Consider the following 23,838-nt stretch of genomic DNA (forward strand, 5'->3'; position numbering starts at 1 on the left):
TTCAGGATGGAACAAGTTGTTCCATGTGTGGATAGCTGAAGTGTTCTTGTTTTCTGTATACATTAATTGAAATGTGTAGTAGATTTATTGCATCATACACTACATACTGTAACACAAACTAGGTGGCCTATGAATCTATTTATCGCAAAAAGATGTGTACTGTACTGTTATCTGAAAATTAACCTAATTACAGTAGGTGATAGATGATAGTAGATTGGTGTTTTGAACAGTTACAGTATTAATCATTCAAACAAATTATAAAAGAATACTGAAATACACTGGAAATTTAAGTGCAAAGCTGAAATGTAAACATACTAGTGATAAGGATAAATCAAAATGTTAAATTTTGTTTAAGTTCTGCTTTATCATCTTTCATCATTATCTACATCTGATTTCTTTCTTCCATTCACATACACCTCTGTATTCTTTATCTTAGTGATGTTTTCCTCATCAAATCATAAAGTACCCTTTTGTTATATCTCTTCTTTAACACATAACATGTTCCTCCTCTGACCCTCATTTTCCCTTTTTCTCTCTTTCTCTTCCCACCTTCCGTATGTATGTTCCTTTTCTGTTGACCAATCTAACCCAACCTGTTTTTGTTTGCTCCTTCTTTTCCATTCTTCCCAAAATTTATCCTTGCTTGACCATCCCAACCTACTTGTTCCTGTTCCTCTCTTCGTTTGCAGCTTAGAGATGGCTAAACTGAGCACCCAGACATCTTCCGTCACGACCCCTGTTGACCTCAACATGAACCTCTCTCAGTCTGCCATCCCTTCCTCCACCCCAACCTCTATGGCTATGTTGGCGGCAGCTGCTGCTGCCTCCGCGGTTAACGTCAATTCCCCTTCCCCCCTACCAACTTTACCGACCACCCACTATGCTGTTCCTGTCTCCAGTCTGCTTGGCATGAAAACTGTCCCACTCCTGGCATTAAATGCAGCGGCCACTGCGGGGGCCACTGGGAATTTACCTGCTTATACTGCCAAAATTCCATCGACAAGTGGGGTTAAGAAATCTGACCGACAGAAGTTTGCTCCCTATTGAAGGCATGAAAACAAAGCTTTACCAAGATTGTGTGGTAGATTACTCAAAAGGAATCAACATGGCATTCTTTTTTCTGTTTCATTTCTTTTCTATGTTAAATTGCTTAAGTGTTTATTGTTGCTGATTCAATTTATCCTATTTCCATGACTATTACCCTTAAATAGTAACTAGTTCCAATAGCATATGCTTTATAAGTTTTAACATTTATTTATAAGTTGATTTTATGTTTCATACTGTTTTTCTTTTTATTATGTATTTTAAGGCTGCTCTGGGTGCTAAATGCATAAAATGTCCTGGTATGTTTGCCTTATAAAGTTTAGTGTTAGAAAATATTACATGTTACTTTTTAAAACTAAAAACTTTTTCAAACAACATATACAAATAATACACCTTATATAATAGATTAAATCAACAATGTTTGAAATGTAATACATCAGTAATTAAAATAAAAGAGATGTTACTTTAAAATAAAAGCCTAAAGTAGGTCCTTAAATAACTATGGCCACTAAGTGATATTCACTGGTCCTATCCTAAGAGTATCACAAGTATATTCATGCCTATATCAAAAATAATTTACAGACTAGTTCTCCAAACAGATCACTTGGAAAAACTAACTTAAGTAAATGTTAATAGTTAGAAGTTGCTTTATTTTTAATCTGTTGAGTGCAAATCAAGTTTTGTAATCACTTTAGTGCAATGTGGATTTAAATATAAAGACAAATGTTTAAATTCCAGTGCTACTTTTGTCTGTTTAGTAATAGTGGGTGTATTTGTATTACCTAAGACACTGTTTTTTTGTTTTTGTTTACTAGATGCATGTTAATATTTAACTTCCGTGCAAATGAATGACATAAAAATCCACAAGTATAATAAACAAAAAGTCAGTATTAGCCTGTCATCTAGTGGTCAATTTTGATATAACTTTGTTAACTACAGTAATATACTGAAATAAAACATCAGAAGATAAGGAAATAATTATTTGTGTTGGCTCAAAAATTGAATGTAGCTCATATTTGCTTTTAGATGCAAATGTTTGTAGTTGCTTTTTATTAGCAACTATGCTTACATTCTAAGACTGTAGTACTGAATACAGAAAGGTCAACATTTGGTCTGCAAAAATATATTCTATTAATGATGTAGGAATGCAACTTGTGGCTAATTAAATCATCTCAGTTTAAATAAAAATAATATCTTTTAAAATATTACATTGTGGGCTGTATGTAATGGTTAATTGCTAATATATTTGACATAATAAAATTGGCCATTAACAAAGTAAATAAAATATTGAATACAAAAACACTGTATACATATGCATATTATACAGTATCTAACACTAACTTGTTACACAAAGAATAATACTGTATATACTATGTTAATTTCTAACAGTCTGTTATGCCTCTCAGCTCCTATATGTGTTTATCCTCTTAGTGAAACCTTACATTTTACACAGCATTTCAGTCATGGCTGAATCAGGATGGTTATGTTTCAACACATGTAGTTTAACCTGTAAAATAAACAATTTAGACTTATTTTAAGAATTTTTCTAGATTGTCTCATTGATAAAAGTATAGGACAAACTTTGTAGACAAACATGCATTGAATGTAGTTACCCAATGTGATCATATGGAACAATAATTATATTTAAGTAAATAATTTGCTGCAATTTTAATTTAATTATATAAAATGGAAAATATATTATTATTATTATTATTATTATTATTATTATTATTATTATTGAAAATTCTGAATTAGATGTATTATCTAAAGTAATGATTTTGTGTCCTTCCTTACTTTGTTGTGTGGGATTTTATATATACAGTAACTATTGTTTTAAAATGTTGGATTGGCAGTCCAACCTTTACTAGTTTGGCATCACAGTCATCTTCATGTCAATCCTTTTTATTTAGAAGCAGTGGCGTCGAGAAGCAGGGAGCGGGTAATAATTACCTCTGACTGGGCTGCTGGAGGGTCCTGGTGGGGGACTGTGACCACTGCCAAGGAGTATACGTGTGGACAGCTTCATCTTCCCGGTGATCTCTTCGGGAAGATGGTGCCACACATTGAAAGCAAAGACTCTTGCCCTGTGCCATAGTCTTTGCTCTCTAGTGGCCAGCGTCATCTTCCCAAATATCACTGGTATGACCTACTTCCCCCACTGCCCCCCCTCCCTGTGTTAAAAGCAGCCCCCCAATTAGTTTATTTATTTACATAATTTAAAATTAACGGGCATCGTCATACCCACTTTTTAAAGCCATGTACCCAGGGCCTGACGTGGCTCTCTACACCCTTGTTTAGAATTACTATTTTTCATGAAACTTAAAATGAGTGTAGGTGGATTGGAGTAATGGGGTGGTCACACCAATTCAAATAAAAAGTATTAGTAATGGGTAAAAGGCACTAGGTAGCATAAATGCCCATTGTCATTTCAGTTAACAATGTGTGCATACAGGTCTTCCAAAAATAAAAAGCAAGCATTGGATTTAGAGGCCATGACTGCATTTTGGACCATTTCTCCTCCAACTTTTGACCAACATTGCAGATTTTACATTGCAGCCCATAGAGGTGTAGAGGAAAATCTGTGATTTTACCATACCATAATGCTCTGCAATGTGTGCTGAGAAATTAATCACCCACCATAGAGTACAAGAAATATGGACCTTAGTACTTATGTATAAATTAAAATAAATAAATATACAGGATTTTTTTCTTAGATAAGGTTTTCATAAGGTGTACATACACATGATATAGGATAGTAATTGATACGTTTGTAATTGTGACACAACTACACATTACACTACTCATAAAAAAATTACATGTTTTTTTATTGTTTTTTTTTTAATTTTCAGGTTAAAAGAGACAACAATGTCCCCCTACAACGAGGAGAGAATATATTCATAAAACTACATTAAGTATAGATTAGAAATATGACATTAATAAAGAAGTCAAAGGGTTCCCAGAGTAAAAGACATTACACTGATAAAATAAAAAAATAATTAAAAGTAAAATAGACATTGTGAGTATCACAAGCAAATCATACATAGAGGAACCAAATAATGTGTTATAGGAAGTATAACTTCTCATTCTTAGTATGAAAATATGAACTGAAAACAATAGAAATAGTCACTGAAGCTATAGAAACATTAGGATATTGTTAATGGATGATGTTGAAGTGTCTACATCGAGTAAGTACAGTCAAATTGTCATGAATAAACAACAAGCCATTGTCATGCTACTGTACTTCACCTTTCCATAAACTTATGGCGGTAAAGATACACCAAAGTACTTGCAGCACATTGTGCTCCAACTAACAATGCAGCTAAAGTAAAACACCCACCTTTGTAAAAACTTTCATTAAAGCCCCAGCAATAAAACCAGGATAAGTTTCCAGAGTGTGTCAATATGGCATATGTTTTAAATGATAGCATACATACAGTTTTGAGAGAGAATATCCCACACCAAGAGCAATAGTTATGTACTGTATATAGTTCTAGTCAAGGGAAACTACAGATAATTCATTACAAAAGGGAGAGATTGTCTGTACCCTAATGTACTGTAGACTGTATGTACCAGGAAAAATGCAGGGTTTCTAAAGGGTGGTTTCCAAATACATTCCACAATCTCCCACTCTGGAACATTGTAGCAAGTGCAGGAGTCAGGGGGAGCAGTAAAAGAACCTAGTACCAACCCTAGACATTAATGTACACATTGGATTTTTTATACACTGTATACTGTAAGGAATATAGTAATAGTATTTAACACTATATATGGTATATAGTTTAGGCTGTGTCAAACATATTTAACTAATATAAATAAAATAAGTGGTCAGGAAAAGGTTCAATATCCCATAATAAATTAATACACAAACATAATAGAACCAGTAGGAGACAGAACTACACATTTTTCCATTTCATGGTAAGGTTCCTGTCGCTTCTTCTTGGTAGCTACTCTCTGGTCCAGTGGACTGACTGAGGGCTCAGATCCACACACACTGTAAACTTGGTAGAAGAAGCTGCGACCACTGGGCATGTGCAGCAACTCTGCTCTGTTCCTTAAACTGCATGTTGTAGCAGCAGCTTTAGTAATCGTATTATATACTATTGCTATTATTGTCATAATCTGAGTTGCTGGCCAAGAGGAGGGTGCTACCTACTGATTCAGATATATGTACTGTACAAAAAAAAAAGAAAAAAAGAAAAGGAATCAATATAGCATAGGTGTACTCAATCCCTTGTTCACATTTACTGTATTTTAAAATCAGTCTTTATCAGATATACTTAAAAATAGAGGTATCAGAAATGATCATATATACAGTATGTAATGCTATTTATTGCTCACTTATTATAAACGGTATTAAATGACATAATTTACATGGCAAAATTAGATTGGTTGATTGGCGCTTTTAAAAAAAATCGGGAGAACTTGCACAAAGTCTCACACTTCCTGTTTTTCACATGCTATTACATTCCACCCTCTGTGTTAATAAATAAAAACAGAGTAAATAAGGTAAATGGGTAAATAAGGAAAATGGATCTGTGTGTATATAAGCTGTATAGCTAATGTTTGGTTTTGAACCGTATAGTTTGTAACAATTTATCCTGAACAGAGAAATAGTTATTATCCAGTGCAGTGAGGTATTGACATTTAAATATAATAGAGAAATATTTATTATCCAGTGCTGTAATGGACCCTACAGACTCAGCGATGTGCCGCCGAGCTGCCCGACCGACGATACGGCAGACAGGCGACCCGGCGGCGGGGGGGCAGTGACAGGTTCTGTAGACGTGCAGGCAAATATGGACGATCTCGTCCATATTGGCCTGCATGCACAGCTGATGGGGCATCAGCGATGAACGAGCGCGGGTCCGCGCATCATTCATCGCTGGTGCCTCCACACTGATATGAACGTTATCTCATTCATTAATGAACGAGATCGTTCATATCTAGCAGCGTGATCGCCCAGTGTGTAGGGCGCATAAGGTATTGACATTTAAATACAATAGAGAAATATTTATTACCCAGTCCTGTAAGGTATTGACATTTAAATACAATACATGTACATGTAAAAAAACAGCAGGTATCAGCAAGTCGCCGGACCGTTTGCTGCCAGTCTCTGAGCTGGTGAAAGCTGTGTATTACTTTGCTGTTCACTGTTTCTTCACCATGTTTTTTCCATTGTACTTCTGTCCGCACTATTTGCAGTATGTAATGCTATGTAATGAGTATGGTGGCCATGCGGGATGCCGGATGAACACGGAAGTTTTATTTAAAGGGGCACCAAACTTGGGCGACATTTCATCCCTCCACATATCCTATACTGGTATGCTGTACCTTCACTGGTTGTATACCCTACCAGCAGCTACCTACTCAGTGCACCCCAGATGCTTGCCTTCGATGGTTCCTCCATGGGCAGGTTGTACTACATATGGATCTAATCATACAGGGTATATCACACCTCAGTTTTCCCATATATGCCTCAGGGTTTGTGTATGGCTTATCTCCCGCAGTATAAACCTTCGTAGTGTGCCCAACATGGCTGCCTCAACTTGTATGCTTGTGGGTAGGATGAAAAATGACATAGATGTGACAGTCATGTTGGAACACTACCCATAGAGCTAGGACGCTGCAACCACTCACTTTGTGTCATCTCATCTAGGTGTAACCTATCCCCAGGGCTGGTGCAAGGTTTCTTGGTACCTTAGGCAAAACTAAGCAAAACTGCCCCTGTTCCACTAAACATTGTCTGCCCAACCCCACACATACACATACATACCCACTCCTGTTCTGTAGTCATTCACACTCTTAAGTCAGACATGTAGCTGTGACAAGATGTGCATTGAGAAAAGTCACAACTTGTAGCCAAACAAGTATTGTTTATATCTGATTCTAAGGCCCTTAAGGTTTAAAAATAATTATAAAACAGACATGTCCATGTTATATAATATCAAATGCATCTGGTGAGTGTTGAGGACCTACAGGAACGGTTTACAGAGAGCTGATGCGCAAATAAGGCTTGTTTTAAGAAGTCCTCCTTGCGCATCAGACTGCTGTTGATTCATAGACTGGTGCAGCTCTACAGGTATTGACAGTAGGAGCAGAGCCGGCCCTAACCAATATGATACCCTAGGCAAGATTTTGGCAGGTGCCCCTTAGCACCGCCACTCGTTCCACCTCTGACCCTGCACCCCTTTCCCAGCACCATCACCCCTCACCCATAGCAGTCCTCCTTTTGGTGCTCCTACCCCTATATTTATAAATATGAACAGTGCGCACATTGGGCGTACAGCTCAAAAAGGGGTGTGTGTTCTTGCTGGGAAGGGGCATGGCCAAACAATAGTACCCAAAATTCAAATTATGCCATACAGTAGTGCAACTTTATTCACATTTTATCATGCAATAATGTCCCTTATTCATGTTACATCACACAGTAGTACCACTTTACCTTATATACATTACTCCTCACAGTAGTGCCCTTTATTCACATTACATCACACTAATTGCTCCTTATTCACATTACACCACACCATATTGCTCTTTATTCACATTAGACCACACAGTAGTTCCCTTTCTATACGTTACGCCACACAGTACAGCACCTTATACACATAATGCCACACATTAGTAATGCCTTTATACACATAATACCACACAGTAATGCCCCTTACACATATGACACACATTATTAATGTCCTTATAAACATAATGCACCTTACACATTATGCCAACCTTTATTAATGCCCTTATACACATAGGGGGGAATTCAAATGTTTGAAAAGTCGGTTTGGTGTCTGTTTTTCCTGTCTATTAGATAGGAAAAAACAGACACCCAACTGACTTTTCAAACATTTGAATTCCCCCCATAATGTCCCTTACACATATGCCATACATTATTAATGCCCTTATACACATAATGACACACATAGTGCCTCTTACACATATGGCGCACATTATTAATGCATTTATACACAATATCGCTTACACATTTGCCGCACATTATAAATGCATTTATACACATGACACACATAATACCCATTACATATATGCCAAATACTACTGCACAACCAACCCATCCGCGCACAGCACTCACATGGCTGCTAACACTGTGACCTCTGCCTTTGCTTGGATACATATGTGTCCACATACATCTTGCCTCAATACGCCATGCAACAGGAGATGCCTGGCATGAGTCAGCTGGCAGCTCTGCTAACTTCTGGTGCCTTTTTTATGAAAATGCATCTTATTTGCATTACTGGCATTAGTGGCTAGGATGCACAAGCAGCTTCTGCTGATTAAAATGATATGCGGCATGCCCATATTCTGTGTGTGACTGTGGGTGTATCTGTATACGAAATGCTACGTTACAGTGATTTCCTGGAATACACTGTAACATAGCATTTCGTATGCAGATACAGCCACAGTCACACACAGAATATAGGCATGCAGCATATCATTTTAATCAGCGGAAGCTGCATGTGCCCCTAGGCATATCAAATGCCCTAGGTATTTGCCTAGTTTGCCTATGCCTAGGGCCAGCTCTGGGTAGGAGCCAGGGGTGGGCCCCCCTCTCTGTAAGGACCTGCAACACCAGTCCCCACAGTCTCCCCCTGATGGCTGACCTGCCCATACCATATACTACAAAATATCAGTCTAGAATTATGTATATCTTGTACCTGCCATTTGTGCATAATCTGCTACCTTGCAATGAATAACAACTGTTTCTATATTCAGGACAAAGTGTTACAAATTATATGGTTAAAGCCCAAACATTAGCTATGCAGTTTATATTTACCTTATACAGTATTTATGAATAAGAATAGTATTTATTGAAACTTTTATTTATTCACACAGATTCTCTTCTTTTTCTAGTACACTATTTCTTTATTACTGTATACTCCTTTTTAAATACTTCACTTAAAACAGCCCTGTTATGAGGTATATAATTCATGATACCTCTGTTTTTAAGTATATCTAATAAAGACTGATTTTAAAATAAATGTGAACAATGAATTGATTCATTTTCTTTAGTTTGGTACATATTTAAAATGATATCATATTTTCTAGGTCTACTGATATTGTACTAGATAATGCAAGGCCCAGAAGGAAACTTACCTTTACAGAACCACATAGTTTAAATTAATGTAATAAATGCAGGATATACATACAGTATTACCTCCAATAGTATCCTCTAAAAAGTTGATTAAAGTAAAATAAAATTGCCTTGAAGGCCTGCCAGTGGCTTCTCTAGTATTTTTTTTTATTTCAAGCCTGTTACTATATTTTAAAATAATTAAAACTTTGACCTTCCAGCATAATTTATTCTTTGGCTAAAGAAGTATCCAAAGTGATTGTTTGATATGACTGCACAGGATGTGTTCAGGATCCCAGCATTTGTAATCCCGGCAGTCAGAATTAACGCCGGAATCCCAACACTGCTTGGAATACTGACTCTGGTATTCCATCATGGATCGAAATTCTGGTATCGGGATCCCAAATGCAGAACTGCCAGGACTCTAGAGAGATAAGCCGCAGGGGGGGAGAGGGATTAGGGTTAGGCTGCAGGGGGAGGGTTAGGGTTAGGCTGTGGGGGTGGGAGGGTTAGGGTAAGGCTGCAGGTAGAGGTGGATATAGAGTCAGGCCCCCCAACCCCCCCCCCCTTGGAGGGTTAGGGTTAGGCTGCGGGGGGGGGGGGGGGGTCAGAGGGTTAGGTAAGGTTAGGCTACGGCAAAGGTGGGTCAGGGTGATGGAGGTTAGGGATCAGGCTTACCTTACTTGATAAGTGTCAAGATTTTAATAACCGGGATACTGCTGTTTGTATTTTGACATCAGGCATCCCAGGTGCCGGGATAACGTATGTATTCCACTGCACAGTATAATTTGCCTCCGAGCTAAGCAAAAACATTTTTTGGGGGGAAGATCTCCTTTGGAAACTGTTACACGTACTTCAGATACTATTGCAGCTTACTAGGGTTCTTCAGTCACATGTAATTAGATAACTCTGATGCTATATGGTCAAATTCAACGTGATCAATAAGCTAATTGTGTGCTTGGTATACTGTAGATCTAAGGCTAACCTCCTAATGCATGTAATGTAGTGCTAGTAGTGTAGGATGATTTTCTTTTTCAGTGCCCAATCATTGTGATTCTAGCAAAAAACAAAACAAAAGCAGAACTTCCCTAATTAAATATTGCTTCATATTTAATTTTAAAAAAACCTTCAGGTGTAGTTTTTCTTCAGTTCATCTATTTTATTGGCAAGCAAACAGACTAATAGGAAAAACCATGCCTTACACTTTTTTGCATATTGTCAGCTAACAAAAAAAATCTTATATTTCTAAATAAGTTTATATTTTAATGCTTACAAGTAAAGTAATTTTTTCAAGAGAATATTCATTTTCAGTGCACATCCAGTGGGATTACTGATCTTGGAATATATTTTATTTACCTTAATGCAACTCCTTTTTACTGCGGTTTTCTGATTGTTTACCATAATTCACCTGTTTTTATAGAATCATCTCCTTTCATTATCTTCCTGGCCCAATATTGAACATTCAAATGCTGATTAATAATAGACTGATTGTTTCCTGTTTAGCTCTGCAGTCTTCAATAATCTGCAATGAATATAAAAAAGAGAGTGGCAAACAAGTAATTATTGAATGTTTACACAGGTTTTCCTGAATCACTGGGCTGTAGTTTATTCAGCAAATGTCAGGATGGTACAAACTGCATTAATTGTGGTTCCAGCAAACACATCAGCAAAGTATTCGCCGACACTGTCAGTCTATACATTAGTCACCAAACTAGTCACCTGCCAGCTTGTCCAGCGTCAGTCATCCTGACTCAAATGTAGAACCAAAACTTATATCTCCTCCCCAAGCACTTGCCAGTCAATTATTCAGTCATGAAATGCATCTGTCCAGCTGCGCTGCGTGTGCAGGGTTATGTGCGTAATCATAGGCGGATCCAGGGGGGGGGGGCACTCAGGCCCGTGCCCCCCCTGTCATTTCTGTATTCTTTTTTTTCTCAAAAGGAGGACAGCAGCAGCACTACTGCTATTTCCGTCAATCAGATTTGATAAAAGAGCCGGCAGGCAATAGGACCCGCTGCGGCTCTAACAGCCAGTTCGTGTGGTAACCAATGGGGAGGCTAGAGCTGCAGCTCCAGCCTCCCCCTGCTCACACCGCAACCTACCTCCCCCACTGCCAGCCGGCCAGAGTCCAGCCCAGGCGCGCGGTTCAAATGCCAGCATCGAGTAAGACTGTTACTTATGACGGCGCAGAAGGCTTCATCAGCCCTCACTGCACCGCACAATAATCCCAGCGCTTCCTCCTCCACTTCTTTTACCACCAGGCTAGGTGCAGTCAAACTCAGCCTAAGCTTTGAAAAGGCGGCCCGTGTGATTGTGACAGGGCTGTCCTGCAGATGTCTTATGCTGCTTAAAGGAGATCCAGCTGGCTGCTTCTACTGATCAAAGATGGGCAGTTTGTGTGCTGCAGTCTGAGTCTCAGTGCAGTGCCCAAAACAAGGTATGCTGCACCTGCCACCACCAAATAAAAACTATAATAATTATGTTGTGCTGGGGTGCCTTCCAGGCTCCCATAACTAATGGAACAGGTGACCAACATTTGAAGGCCCAATCAGCCTTTTCATGAGGGTGAAACATTGTCAAGAAACCAGGATGCGCTCCTACAGCCAATCATTACCTGATGGTGTATTCTGTGAGGCCACGCCCCCTGTGATACCACACCCCTTATCTGGGAGCACGCGTGCCTTAGCTGCATGTAAATATAAATACAGGTTGAGTATCCCTTATCCATAATGCTTGGGACTAGAGGTATTTTGGATATCAGATTTTTCCGTATTTTGGAATAATTGCATACCATAATGAGATATCATGGTGATGGGACCCAGGTCTAAGCACAGAATGCACTTAAGTTTCATATACACCTTATACACACAGCCTGAAGGTCATTTTAGCCAATATTTTTTAAACAAAGTGTGTCTACATTCACACAATTCATTTATGTTTCATATACACCTTATACACACAGCCTGAAGGTCATTTAATACAATATTTTTAATAACTTTGTGTATTAAACAAAGTTTGTGTACATTGAGTCATCAGAAAACAAAGGTTTCACTATCTCACTCAAAAAATTCCGTATTTCGGAATATTCTGTATTTCAGAATATTTGGATAAGGGATACTCAACCTGTATTACCGTTCCCCTATCATGGTGCCCCCCCCCCCTTTCATTTTCTTCTGGATCCTCCCCTGTGCGTAATTAACACCATCTCCACTATGAGTCTACAGTCTCCCAGAGAAGGCAATAGTTTATTTCTTCAGAGACTGCCCTTTTTGCCACATGTTCCTCCTCTTAGCTGGGCCAGTCTAAGTTAAGATGATACTGTGGGGAGTGCATATTTACTGGAGTAAGTGTCTGCATATTTACGTATGTCTCCCAATCTGTGTTCCACACCTACAGTGGCTGAAACACGTTTTCAAATTTCTAATTTCCGCCTTGCCTATGAACTGTAGGGTTTATATATTCCCTAGGGTATGGGTCTGCAACCTGTGGCTCTCCAGCTGCTGTGGAACTACACATCCCAACATGCCCTGTCTCAGTTTTAGCATGCCTTAAAAGCAAAACTGTGGCTTGGCATGCTGGGATGTGTAGTTCCACAGCAGCTGCAGAGAGGCAGGTTGCAGACCCATGCCCTAGGGCATACTTTCCTACTCTCACGGAAGCTGCAGGAGGCTCCCGTTTTTTGGGGTAGCCCCCCGCACCCCTAGAAGAGTAGGAAGGTCTCCTGCATCCTGCTCGCACCCTGTTGATGCAGGCAGGCTGGAGACATACTCACCCATATTCGCGGGTCCATGGGGAGGGAAAGGGGTTCAAATGATGTGAATCGTGTCATTTTAGCCTCTTCCCGTGGACCCGATGTGGGGGGCGGGGATTGATGATGTCACAACCCGGCCCCACCCCCCAAAGTCTCCTGCATCGTCTCCTCTCCGGAAGAAGCCGAAATTGAAAGTAGGTAAGTATGCCCTAGAGCAGTGGTTCTCAAACTCGGTCCTCAGGACCCCACACAGTGCATGTTTTGCAGGTAACCCAGCAGGTGTACAGGTGTATTAATTACTCACTGACACATTTTAAAAGGTCTACAGGTAGAGCTAATTATTTCACCTGTGATTCTGTGAGGAGACCTGCAAAACATGCACTGTGTGGGGTCCTGAGGACCGAGTTTGAGAACCTGTGCCCTAGAGTATACAGTATACACAGTAAGCAGGTTTTGGAGATGTTTTCTGACATACTAGGCAGGATAAAGAGTACCTTTTCACTGGTATTCCTGGCTGGTAAAACCATAGTAACATCTTTTGTAGGGTCTTTCTTTTTCCCAAATAACTCCTACAAAGGTGTGTTTATGCACCTTTAGTTGATCAATATTTTTCCCCCACTCTATACAAAACATTTTTCTTTAAAAAAAATAAAATAAAATGTTTGGTTCACATTCTACGGCCTGTCAGCTTTCACTACACCATTAACTTCAACAACCGTTTTAAATGCATTTTTTAGGTTAGCATCATTAAGTTTATCCCTTGCACATTCTTATAATGAAGTACATCTTGTAATTGGGGACCAGTCCTCAGTACCCTCTGGGGGCACCGAAGTATACACAACAGTGTCTCTAGCCCATGCTTATTTTGATTGGTTTCCATGTTGTCTTGGGCGAGATTAAGGTTGCATAGTGGTGATAGACTTGTATCCAGAATCCCTAAATGACAGTTCTGTTGACTTCATTCTCGAATCCAGTAAGAGTTGGACAGGCTCTTTTAAGGTTAGGCATTTGGGTAGTGTATCAGTTGCCGACATGTTCAGCCAAATCCTATCAGCAATAACTTCCTGGAATAAGAGGAAGTGTCACCCCAGAATTAGCGGGTACAGTTTTTTGGGGTACAGCAGCCATTTCCAATACGTTTGCATTGTTACTGTAAGCGGTAGACAAACTCGCTCATATTCCTCTGTAGTTCCATGAATGTATAGCACTTTCACATTAGTCAACCTTGCCAACATTCCTTTTGGAACGTCAAAACTAAAAACTAATGTCAGTTCACTTCCAAAGTCCAAAAAAGCTAAAACAGCCTGTTGGTAATCAAACAAAACCACAATGAACTCCCTGTAGAAGCGAACATGGTGCAGCAACTAGGAAAGGTGGAACCTAGCCAAGTAAATGTACAGTCCATGGGTTCCTGATGGCTTGTGTACTCAGCACAGAAATGCCCAGGTTCACCACATTCAAAGGACGAAGGTGGAGACTGGACAGACTTTGACCACTGGCTCCACTGTTGACAGTGTTAACCTTTGTCTGGGCATCCGTTTTGCATTTCCATCAGGAGCCCTTAACATTGTCGAATATCAGTCTATTGTAATGGCAAGGTTCACATAAGACTGTGCACCCACCTCTGTAAGCTTAGGCCAAGTCCGTGGACACAGGGATCTACTGCTAGAGCTTCCATCATATGGTCAGCTGTATTGATATCTGCCTGCAGCCAGCCTTTTAGCACTTGGTGCCAGCTTTTCCACCCAGACTTCTGGTGGCCATCTAATCCTCGTAGCAGTTCCCTCAAAAGCTAAGAGATATGCTTACACATCTTCCGAGGTCATCTTCTGCAAGACAGTCGGCCCAGAGAACCCATGTCCTTACATTGCTTGAACCATCTTCTCAGAGCTTAGCATTTTCTACTTGGGCCTCTGTGACCTTCAGCATCTCTGTATTTTGCATCTGCTGCGTAGCAGCCACATTCAGCAATGCCCTTAGAATTTTTTCCATACTGGTTTCTAGATGTGTAGGAAAACTAAGCTTTGCCTCCCTCAGCATAAATTAACAGTTTTCAACATTAAAAATGAATCAAGTACTCTTTAAGACACCAGAAAACATTACAATTACCAGCATTGATCATAGTCTGTCCCTTTCAATATAAGTTTTTCTCTGAACCACAATTTGTTTAAATGATACATATTCAAAACACTTGGGTTTTAAGTCAGAGAAAGACACTTGCATTCTGCAGAAAAAGCACAATTTTCCTTTAACCAATTCTTTGCCGCACCAATTTCACAAAAAAAGGGTCTTTTGCTTGCAGAAATTCACTAGCAGCAACTTAATTAACTCCTAGGATGGTGTACCTACAATGCTTGTATGCTAGCAAAACCTGCCTCATACAGTATGCAGCATAGTTGCCTACCCTCCCTCATTCTGCAGGAGACTCCCTGAAATACAGTAGTAGCAATCTCCCTGACTCTCTGAATAGACCTGCAATCTCCCTGATTTCACCTTACCCCCATTATGCAGCTGTTAAATTCTTGGGGAAACAAAAAGAAATCAGAGATACATACATTTAAATAGGCTCATCAAAGCCATTGCCCTGTATTGTTCATGAGCACAATGATCCCTTTGGCTACATGCATTTTAAATAAGGTTTATCGTGGCCGCTTACAGTATATGCAACCTCTTGCAAAACATAATACACAAACAAATCCTGAAAAAATATCAGTGTCTTTTCTTTAACAAGTAGATCTTAATAACTTTGGGGCTCATTTAAATTTGGATGCAAGTCATTTTTATAACATGCCTTTCAGATGTATCAGTCATACTTGCCTACCTGACCCTATCCATGAGGGAGAAAATGCTCTGTTCCTGGACTTTCCTGGTAATCTATGATTGCCATCACCTGTGGTGAGCTAGTTAATTGATAAGAAAGGTGTTTCACCACAGGTGATGGTAATCATACATTACCAGGAAAGTCCAGGAACAGAGCATTTTCTACCTCAGGTGCAGGTGCAGCATACCTTGTTTTGGGCACTGCACTGAGACTCAGTCAGGTAGGCAAGTATGGTATCAGTACACGTCCGAGCTGATAGGTCAGGCATTCCCAACCACGGTCCACAAGGCACTCTAACAGTGCAGGTTTTAGTGATATCCAGGCTTCAGCACAGGTGACTTAATTAGTAGCTCAGTTATTTTGATTTAACCATCTGTGCTGAAGCCTGGATATCATTAAAACCTTCACTGTTGGTGTGCCTTGAGGACCGTGGTTGGGAATGCGTGTGATAGGTGTTACTTTCACAATCTCCCTGAAAGACTTTTTCAAAAGTAGGCAAGTGTGGTATGCAGTCATTTTTTCTGATCATATAACTCTTTACAGAAAATTGTTGTGATTTAGGTTTGCAAGACTTACAGTATCATACTGGATCTGCTGGCTGGGTGGGCAACAGGTTCTGGCTGTCCTATAACAGTCCCCCGATGACACCACTTGTGGCAAACAAGTAATTATTGAATGTCCACACAGGTGTTGCTGAACCACTGGGCTGTAGTTTGTTCACCAAATGTCAGGATGGTACAAACAGTATTAAGTGAAATTCCAGCAATCACATCAGCAAAGTATTCGCACCACTCTGTCTCTGTCTATATACTGGTCACCAAGCTAAAGCTAGTCACTGGCCAGCTTGTCCAGCGTTGGTCGCCCTGTACCCACTCAGAGCCAATACTTAAACCAGGTAATTATTCACAGCATGTGATGCACCTGTCCAGATGTGCTGTGTGTGCAGGGATATGTTGGAAATGAACCCTGTCACCATCACGAGTCTGCAGTCTCCCAGAGAAGACATTAGTCTCTTATACCACTTTCAGACAAAAAAAGTCTGAAAGTTTTGGCAATTACCCGGCATTTCAGTGCCGGGTCGTTTGGCCGGGACCTGCCTGCCCGCCCCTTTCACACAGACATGCAAATTACCAGGTCGATATTTTCGACGTGGTAGTTTGCGGATCAACACGGGTATTTTGTCTGTGTGAAAGGGTCAACCCGTGTCGAAATTCCTGTGTCTCCGACCCTGGTAGATTCCAGGGTCTAAGTCCCGGGAATTTCAACCCGGGTCGACCCTTTCACACAGAAAAAGGACCCGTTTGTTTCATGAAATTACCGGGTGGAACTGCTTCATCCAATTTCAGTTTCTGTGTGAAAGGGGTATTGGAGACTGAGACAAACTACTCTGGTTTTCACAATAGATGTAATTAAAGCGGCACCTTGTGTCATGTGCTACTGGGACAGACAGCCTTCAGATCATTGCTGAAGCTAGGTAGCTACTGAGCACTATTGTTCCTCATTGTGTACATTTTGTGGTCAAATACATGGACAATTGTAACATCAGCAATATTAGGTTTCTTGTGTTTTACTAAGAATTAATTTGAACTAAACTCAATTAATATTGAATATCAGTTATATTTTGACAATAAAAAATGGCAAAATATAAAGTGGGAGGGGGCATCTGATCTATAATTTTTTTTCAATAACATTTTCTATGCTCTGTTGGAACTAGTAATCATGTTATGCTATACAGTATGTTTATGCCCATTTACAGTACCATCTCTGTTTCTCTGATCTTTGTAGCTTAGTACAGACATAGTAATGTACTATTTTTGCCTCTTACCTTTCAAAGCCAGCTCACACACCCACCATTATCATCATCTTTGCACACCTCGAATAACAAACTTTTACATACAGTTTTATCAGTCATAACTAAGACCACACAGTCACACGAATATAAATTTCTTTTTCTGAGGGTTTAAACTCTGTATACTAGAAAGGAGTTTTCATTGTCATAATACATTAATTTAGAAAATAATGAATATTACTGTATCAGCTATCACTTTGTATTTTACGTAATTTCTGTATCATGTATGTTTATTTCTACCTGTGCACGAAATATGACACTAATCATTATTAAATGTCACCGTTATTGCAACTTGTGCTTAAAACTTGTGTTTTGTAAAATATATATATATATATATATATAGATAGATAGATAGATAGAGAGATCTCTATATAGCTATACTAGCAACTGTTATGTGGCACTCTCCAGATTTATATTCAAGTTAAAAAACTGGGTCCTTTATTCCTATTCGAGGGTTCTTCAGCCGTCGTCAGGAACTAGCGTACATTTGAAATCATACTAAACACAAATACCCACAAAGTATGATTAATTGGCTAACGAGTGGACTAACCAGGCAGACGTTACCCTCAGAGGTTCAGGATTGCATTTCAGGACCGATTATCGCTGGAACATGACGTGATCAGGCAGCGCCCGCCAGCAGAGACCACAAACCGTGTTTAAGGGTAGTTGCTAAGCAATGCCTGTGAGTAATAACTACATATAGCACACAAAAAAATAATGACAACACCCCATAACACCAGTGCATACTGTACACAGTATAAAATCCAACAGCAATGAACACACTCATAATAAAAGTAATAGGTACAGAAATAGTATATAATATATATGAAACTAGTCACCAGGTCATATGATGGTCAATGTGAATATCCATTTGCTCTCTTTTTTTAATAAGGGAGGTTATTCAATACGGATTGCAGAATCTGCTTATGCAGCCACCCCAAAAATGCTGCCGACCCGCCCCCGCTTTGCCCGTGCCGCCCCGCAGCACTCTGACCTTGCTCCCACACCTTCCCCCTGATTGACAGGCATAGGCATATGCAGCTCGCAATGGCTGCTAGCTCATGTGCAGGATGAGACCTGCGCATGCACATTGCCGCCTGGAACGGGGTTTTTGCAGTCTCATTCCCACCTCTGACGTATGGTGGAACATGATCGATGATGAGTGCTTGAATAGATACCACACACTGGGGCAGATGTTTTAACCTGGAGAAGGCATAAGGAAGTGATAAAGCTGTGATAAGTGCAAGGTGATAAACGCACCAGCCAGTCAGCTCCTAACAGTCAATTTGCATATTAGAGCTGATTGGCTGGTGCGTTTATCACCTTGCACTTATCACTGCAATGGATGCCGGACACGGACCGTCCACAACCCACACTCGGCGCATGCGCAATGAAGAATGCTGGACACCGGAAGTGGGGCGGACGTGACGTCACCCGCGATCCGGACAGGAAGTCCGGGACTTTGAACTATATCAGTGTTTTTTAGAACTTTAAACACACAAAAAAAGTTATTTACAAAGCGGTTTCACTCAGCATGGTTACACTATGCTATAGGAGTATTTCCACTATGTTTTAAATGTTTAATCAATATATGAAATCTGACACCTGTTAATTGATAGGAAGTGATGTAGCTATCACTTCCTTACTAATACAGGTATATATAGATGAGCTGTCCCAGTTGTTTGTCACCCCTTGATGAAGTCCAGATAGGACGAAACGCGTTGGGTGCTATGATACATACCCTCTCAAAAAGCTAAGAACCTTATTTTTATACTTTTTATGCTGATCTTATGTCCAATTTTCTACTTTTAGGACGTTTTTTCCTCTTGTCTTATTTTAGTTTGTATTACTAATTTTATACTAACTTATGTCTTATACACAGTTTTAGTAACTTTTCTGGCTCTTTGTAATAGAGCTACTATTTTATTTGTTTTTATTGGTGCATTTTAGATTTATTCAAAAATATTTTCTTTTAATTTGAGTCTCCTATTAATATTAGACACCACTGGTCGCTTAAAACCACCTTATCCCTTTTTTTCGTTTACACTGTACATGAAGCACCTTACCAATGCTTCTTTCTTTAAGGTGTAGCTGACGCCCGATTAATACTAAGGGAGTGTCTAGAAAAAGGAGACTTTTTTGTTTATTTATAAACATCCTGGACTACATTCTAGTATAAATTGGTATCGCGGTTAAGCGCCGATAAGCTTTCCCCCATCAATCTACTTATCACTGGTTTATCACTTCCTTATGCCTTCTCCAGGTTACTACAAATGCCCCTATATGCCCTTATTTATCAATGAGTGATACATTTCACTGTGAGTGATAAATTGCACCAGCCAATCACCTCCTAACTGTCATTTTTCAAACACAGCCTGTGATATAGAAGTTAGGAGCTGATTCCCTGGTGCAATTTATCACTCACAGTGATATTTATCACACATTGATAAATGAGCCCAACAGTCTGTGACATGGCAGTTAGTTAGGAACTGATTGGCTGGTGCAATTTATCACTCACAGTGAAATTTAGCACTCATTGAAAAATAAGGTCATATGTTTAGCTAACAGACAGACAGTATCTAGCTATAGGTTGGTTACTGTGCCCTGTAGCTAATGCTTGTTTAATGACGCCCCAACATATGAAAAGCCTCAAGGCAGGTAGACATGACAGCACAATTGATTTTAGATTATTTCCCTTAATGGGTGTGAATAAATATGTTAACTACAGTCAACAAGTGACACAACCCAAGCATCTACAGTAAAACATCCTAACAGTTGACTTAAGAAATGCCTGGGTTGTTTAACAGTCAAACCTGTGATGTCAAATTTAACGACAGTGGGCCTAATTCAGACCTGATCGCTCCTCTGCAAATTTGCAGAGGTTTACGTTCAGATAATTGCCACCCTGACAGAGTGAAGATCTGCCGATGCAAGTCTGCGTATGCCGTGCGAAAAGCTTTGCATACAAATCTGCTGCAAATCCGTTCACAACTCACTCACCAACAAATGTTTTTTTCCAGCCTGTGCAGTCTGTGCGTAGCCCAGGATCTACTCCTACAGTGCGAAAGAAACAGGCTGTTCAGGGCCAGAGCTGACGTCACACACCCTTCCTGAAAACACTTTGGAACGCCTGTGTTTTCTGGACACTCCAAGAAAACGGCCAGTTACCACCCCCAAACATCAGCCAACCTGCATATGCCTAGCGATCAAAAAAGATGCTACATTTTTTTGCAGTTTGGCTTTGCACATGCGCATTATGATCTGTATGCATGCGCAGTCGATCGATAGTCGTCCGCCTTGCGAATTCTCACAACAGCGATCAGGTATGAATTAGTCCCATGGTCTCTAACTATATGCGTTTTTATAATTGGTGCAATGTGTGCAGTGTCCAGGGGGGGCCACACCGCACACACTGCACCCATTTATAATACTTACCATTCTGGATCCAGCGTCGGGTGCTGCTATTGCGGTATGAAGGAGACTACTGCGACGTACAGAGGAGGGGGGCCACCTGGAGGTGCACACGGGCCCCCTCTTTGTTAAAACGCCCATGTCTCTAATGTTCCGTGGCAGTAATCTGGTATCACATAAAGCTAGTAAATCCATTCCTGTGTTAGCTATAGGCCACCAATGTTTTTGACCTTTTGGTTGTAAAATGAATGTTGAGGGTGAATTTGCAAAAAGAGAGCAAATGGATTTTCACTTTAAATCCCCTCATGCTTAAGGGTCCCTTAAGGAATTAAATGAAACTTTAGGCTTACAGTGTTTTTTGTGACTGACAGGTAGTGGTTAGATTTGTCCAATAGGAATCGTATGACCTGGTGACTAGTTTCATATACAGTATATTACATATTATTTCTGTATCTGTTACTATTATTATTAGTACGTTTATTGCTGTTTGATTTTAAACTATGAACAGTGGGGGGTAATTCCAAGTTGATCGCAGCAGGAATTTTGTTAGCAGTTGGGCAAAACCATGTGCACTGCAAGGGAGGCAGATATAACATGTGCAGAGAGAGTTAGATTTGGGGGCAGTGTGTTCAATCTGCAATCTAATTAGCAGTGTAAAAATAAAGCAGCCAGTATTTACCCTGCACAGAAATAAAATAACCCACCCAAATCTAACTCTTTCTGCACATGTTATATCTGCCTCCCCTGCAGTGCACATGGTTTTGCCCAACTGCTAACAAAATGACTGCTGCGATCAACTTGGAATTACCCCCAGTATGCACTGTTGTTATGGGGTGTTGTCATCATTTCTTTGTGTTTCATATGTACTGTCATTACTCACAGGTGTTGCTTAGCAACTACCCTTAAACACTGCTTGCCGTATCTGCTGGCGAGTGCTCCCTGATGATGTCAAGTTCCAGCGACAATTGGTCCTGATGTGCATTTCTAAACCTCTGAGGGTAGCATCTGCAAGGTGAGTCCACTCTTTAGCCAATTAGCCAGACTTTGTGGGTATTTATATGTGTTTAGTGATTGTGATTTTATATGTATGCTTGTCCCGAACAATGTCTGGAGAGTGCTGCCTTTCATTTGCTGATATTGTTGGATCCCCGTGAATTTTAGGAAGGCATCACAGCAAGTTATATAGTTTTTTTTCTTAACTGAGTGCACTTCTGTACAAACATACAACTGGTCTCCGTGCTCAAGTGAAAAATCCACACACATATCCACACACAACAAACACGGCACTGGAGACTGTAATAAAGCTGAGGTCACTTGTATTAGAACTAGTACTTCTAATACAAGTGACTTCAGCTTTATCACAGTCTCCAGTGCCATGTTTGTTGGAGATATATATATATATATATATATATATTTATATACATTTCTATATATATTCATATATACAGTATATATATTAAAATAATATTGTCTTGTTGCAAAATAGATTATTTTTGTTTTGTATAATTTACATTATCTTATACAAAACTCAAAATAAAATTGTTGTTCCCTATAGTATTAACAGCTTCGTTGGAATTGAGTGTTATTTTTTGATGCTGAGAAGCTTTTTTTTGCTTGTTTTTTCCCCCTTCCATTTTGTTTTCATGTTTTATAGGCTTTCCTCAGAAGTTTCTGACTTGGGGGCTCTGTAATATTCAACATGTTCATATTGTATTAGAATCAAGACAGAACTTTTCCTCGTGAGACAATGATTTCTGTGGGCTGAGAGATTTCTGGCAAATAAAATATTTCATGCAATTCTGAAAGGGGGAATGGCTTTTTTCTTTATTATTCTTATTTATTTTATTCCCTTAGTCACTTTGATTTAAAAACGTTTCTGTTAATTAAACATTTGTTATTGATTAGGACAACACTGCTGTGATTGCATAGATTACATTTATATAGTAGGAGTTTTTTGTTGACTTATATTCATGCTTTAATTAGTATGTACTGTATGTATGTAAAGCATGAGCACTTAATATTACAGAATCATTGTATTTAAGTATACATTTGACAGTGAGTTATATTATTTTGTTTGTGTGTGTTTATAGCAATGAACATTTATTTTGTGCTGAATATAGTTAGTACAAAAGCCCAATTAAGTTGTATCACAGATAAAATGTATAATAAATTATTATGTTCTTTTCTATTTATCAATATACTCTGGTTGACCAAAGTCAGTGCATCTCAACAAAGCTAAAGGTGGAAAAAAAAATGTGTAACTGTATACTAATTTTGTCAATAAAATAATACTCAGGAAGAAAACGATTGAAGTCTTTACATGATTGTAACTCATTAGCGGTTTATAATACAGTATACAGTAGTCTTGTATTCTCTTCACACAATGAAGAGGCAATTGATTGTCAGGTACAGTAGTATAGTCAGACTGAGGCAGAGGGTCCAAGTCATGTGGCAGGGAAAACTACAGTGAACAAATCAAACTGCAGCAGGGGACAGGAATAAGGAATAGAACCTTAACAGCACTGAAAGCTGTGAGAGGCGGAATAATCAAGTCACAGAAAAGGCGCACTTGTGATGGCTGGAGGGTGATATTAACCATTGCATTCCTGGAACGGTAAATTCTAAGCACACAGTAACACCGCAGTGGGCGTTTGATACTATATTAATAGTGCAGACTAACAGAGACAATAAATATGTCTGATCTGATTTCTTGACAGTAATAAATGTATGAAAATTTAGCCAATGGTAGAAAGGGTCACAGAGATTATGGGTTTTGGATTTAATAAGTATATCAGTCTGCACATAGGTATGTGGATGGTATGTGGATGAGAGGAAAATGGCAAAACCTACATTTTTACAAAAGGATATTCTTAATT

At 39.4% G+C, this 23,838-nt stretch overlaps 1 protein-coding gene across 11 annotated transcripts in view; it reads left to right on the plus strand.

The window, feature by feature from the left end:
• Positions 1-23,838, plus strand: part of LOC134927784 (poly(rC)-binding protein 3-like) — a 2,026,162-nt gene that overhangs the window by 1,837,143 nt on the left and 165,181 nt on the right. For 7 of the 11 annotated variants that reach the window (XM_063922734.1, XM_063922737.1, XM_063922738.1 and 4 more), the window contains one exon: positions 690-2,720. The exons of 1 other annotated variant lie outside the window; for it this stretch is intronic. In XM_063922734.1, the coding sequence (XP_063778804.1) occupies positions 690-1,047 (358 nt within the window). In that variant the 3' untranslated portion in view covers positions 1,048-2,720. Of the gene's footprint in view, positions 1-689; positions 2,724-22,616; positions 23,255-23,838 lie in introns of those variants that run through there. 3 more of the 11 variants (XM_063922741.1, XM_063922740.1, XM_063922743.1) reach the window with 3 other exon arrangements.

Source organism: Pseudophryne corroboree, chromosome 5, assembly GCF_028390025.1.
Source record: "Pseudophryne corroboree isolate aPseCor3 chromosome 5, aPseCor3.hap2, whole genome shotgun sequence".
Classification (NCBI taxonomy): domain Eukaryota; kingdom Metazoa; phylum Chordata; class Amphibia; order Anura; family Myobatrachidae; genus Pseudophryne; species Pseudophryne corroboree.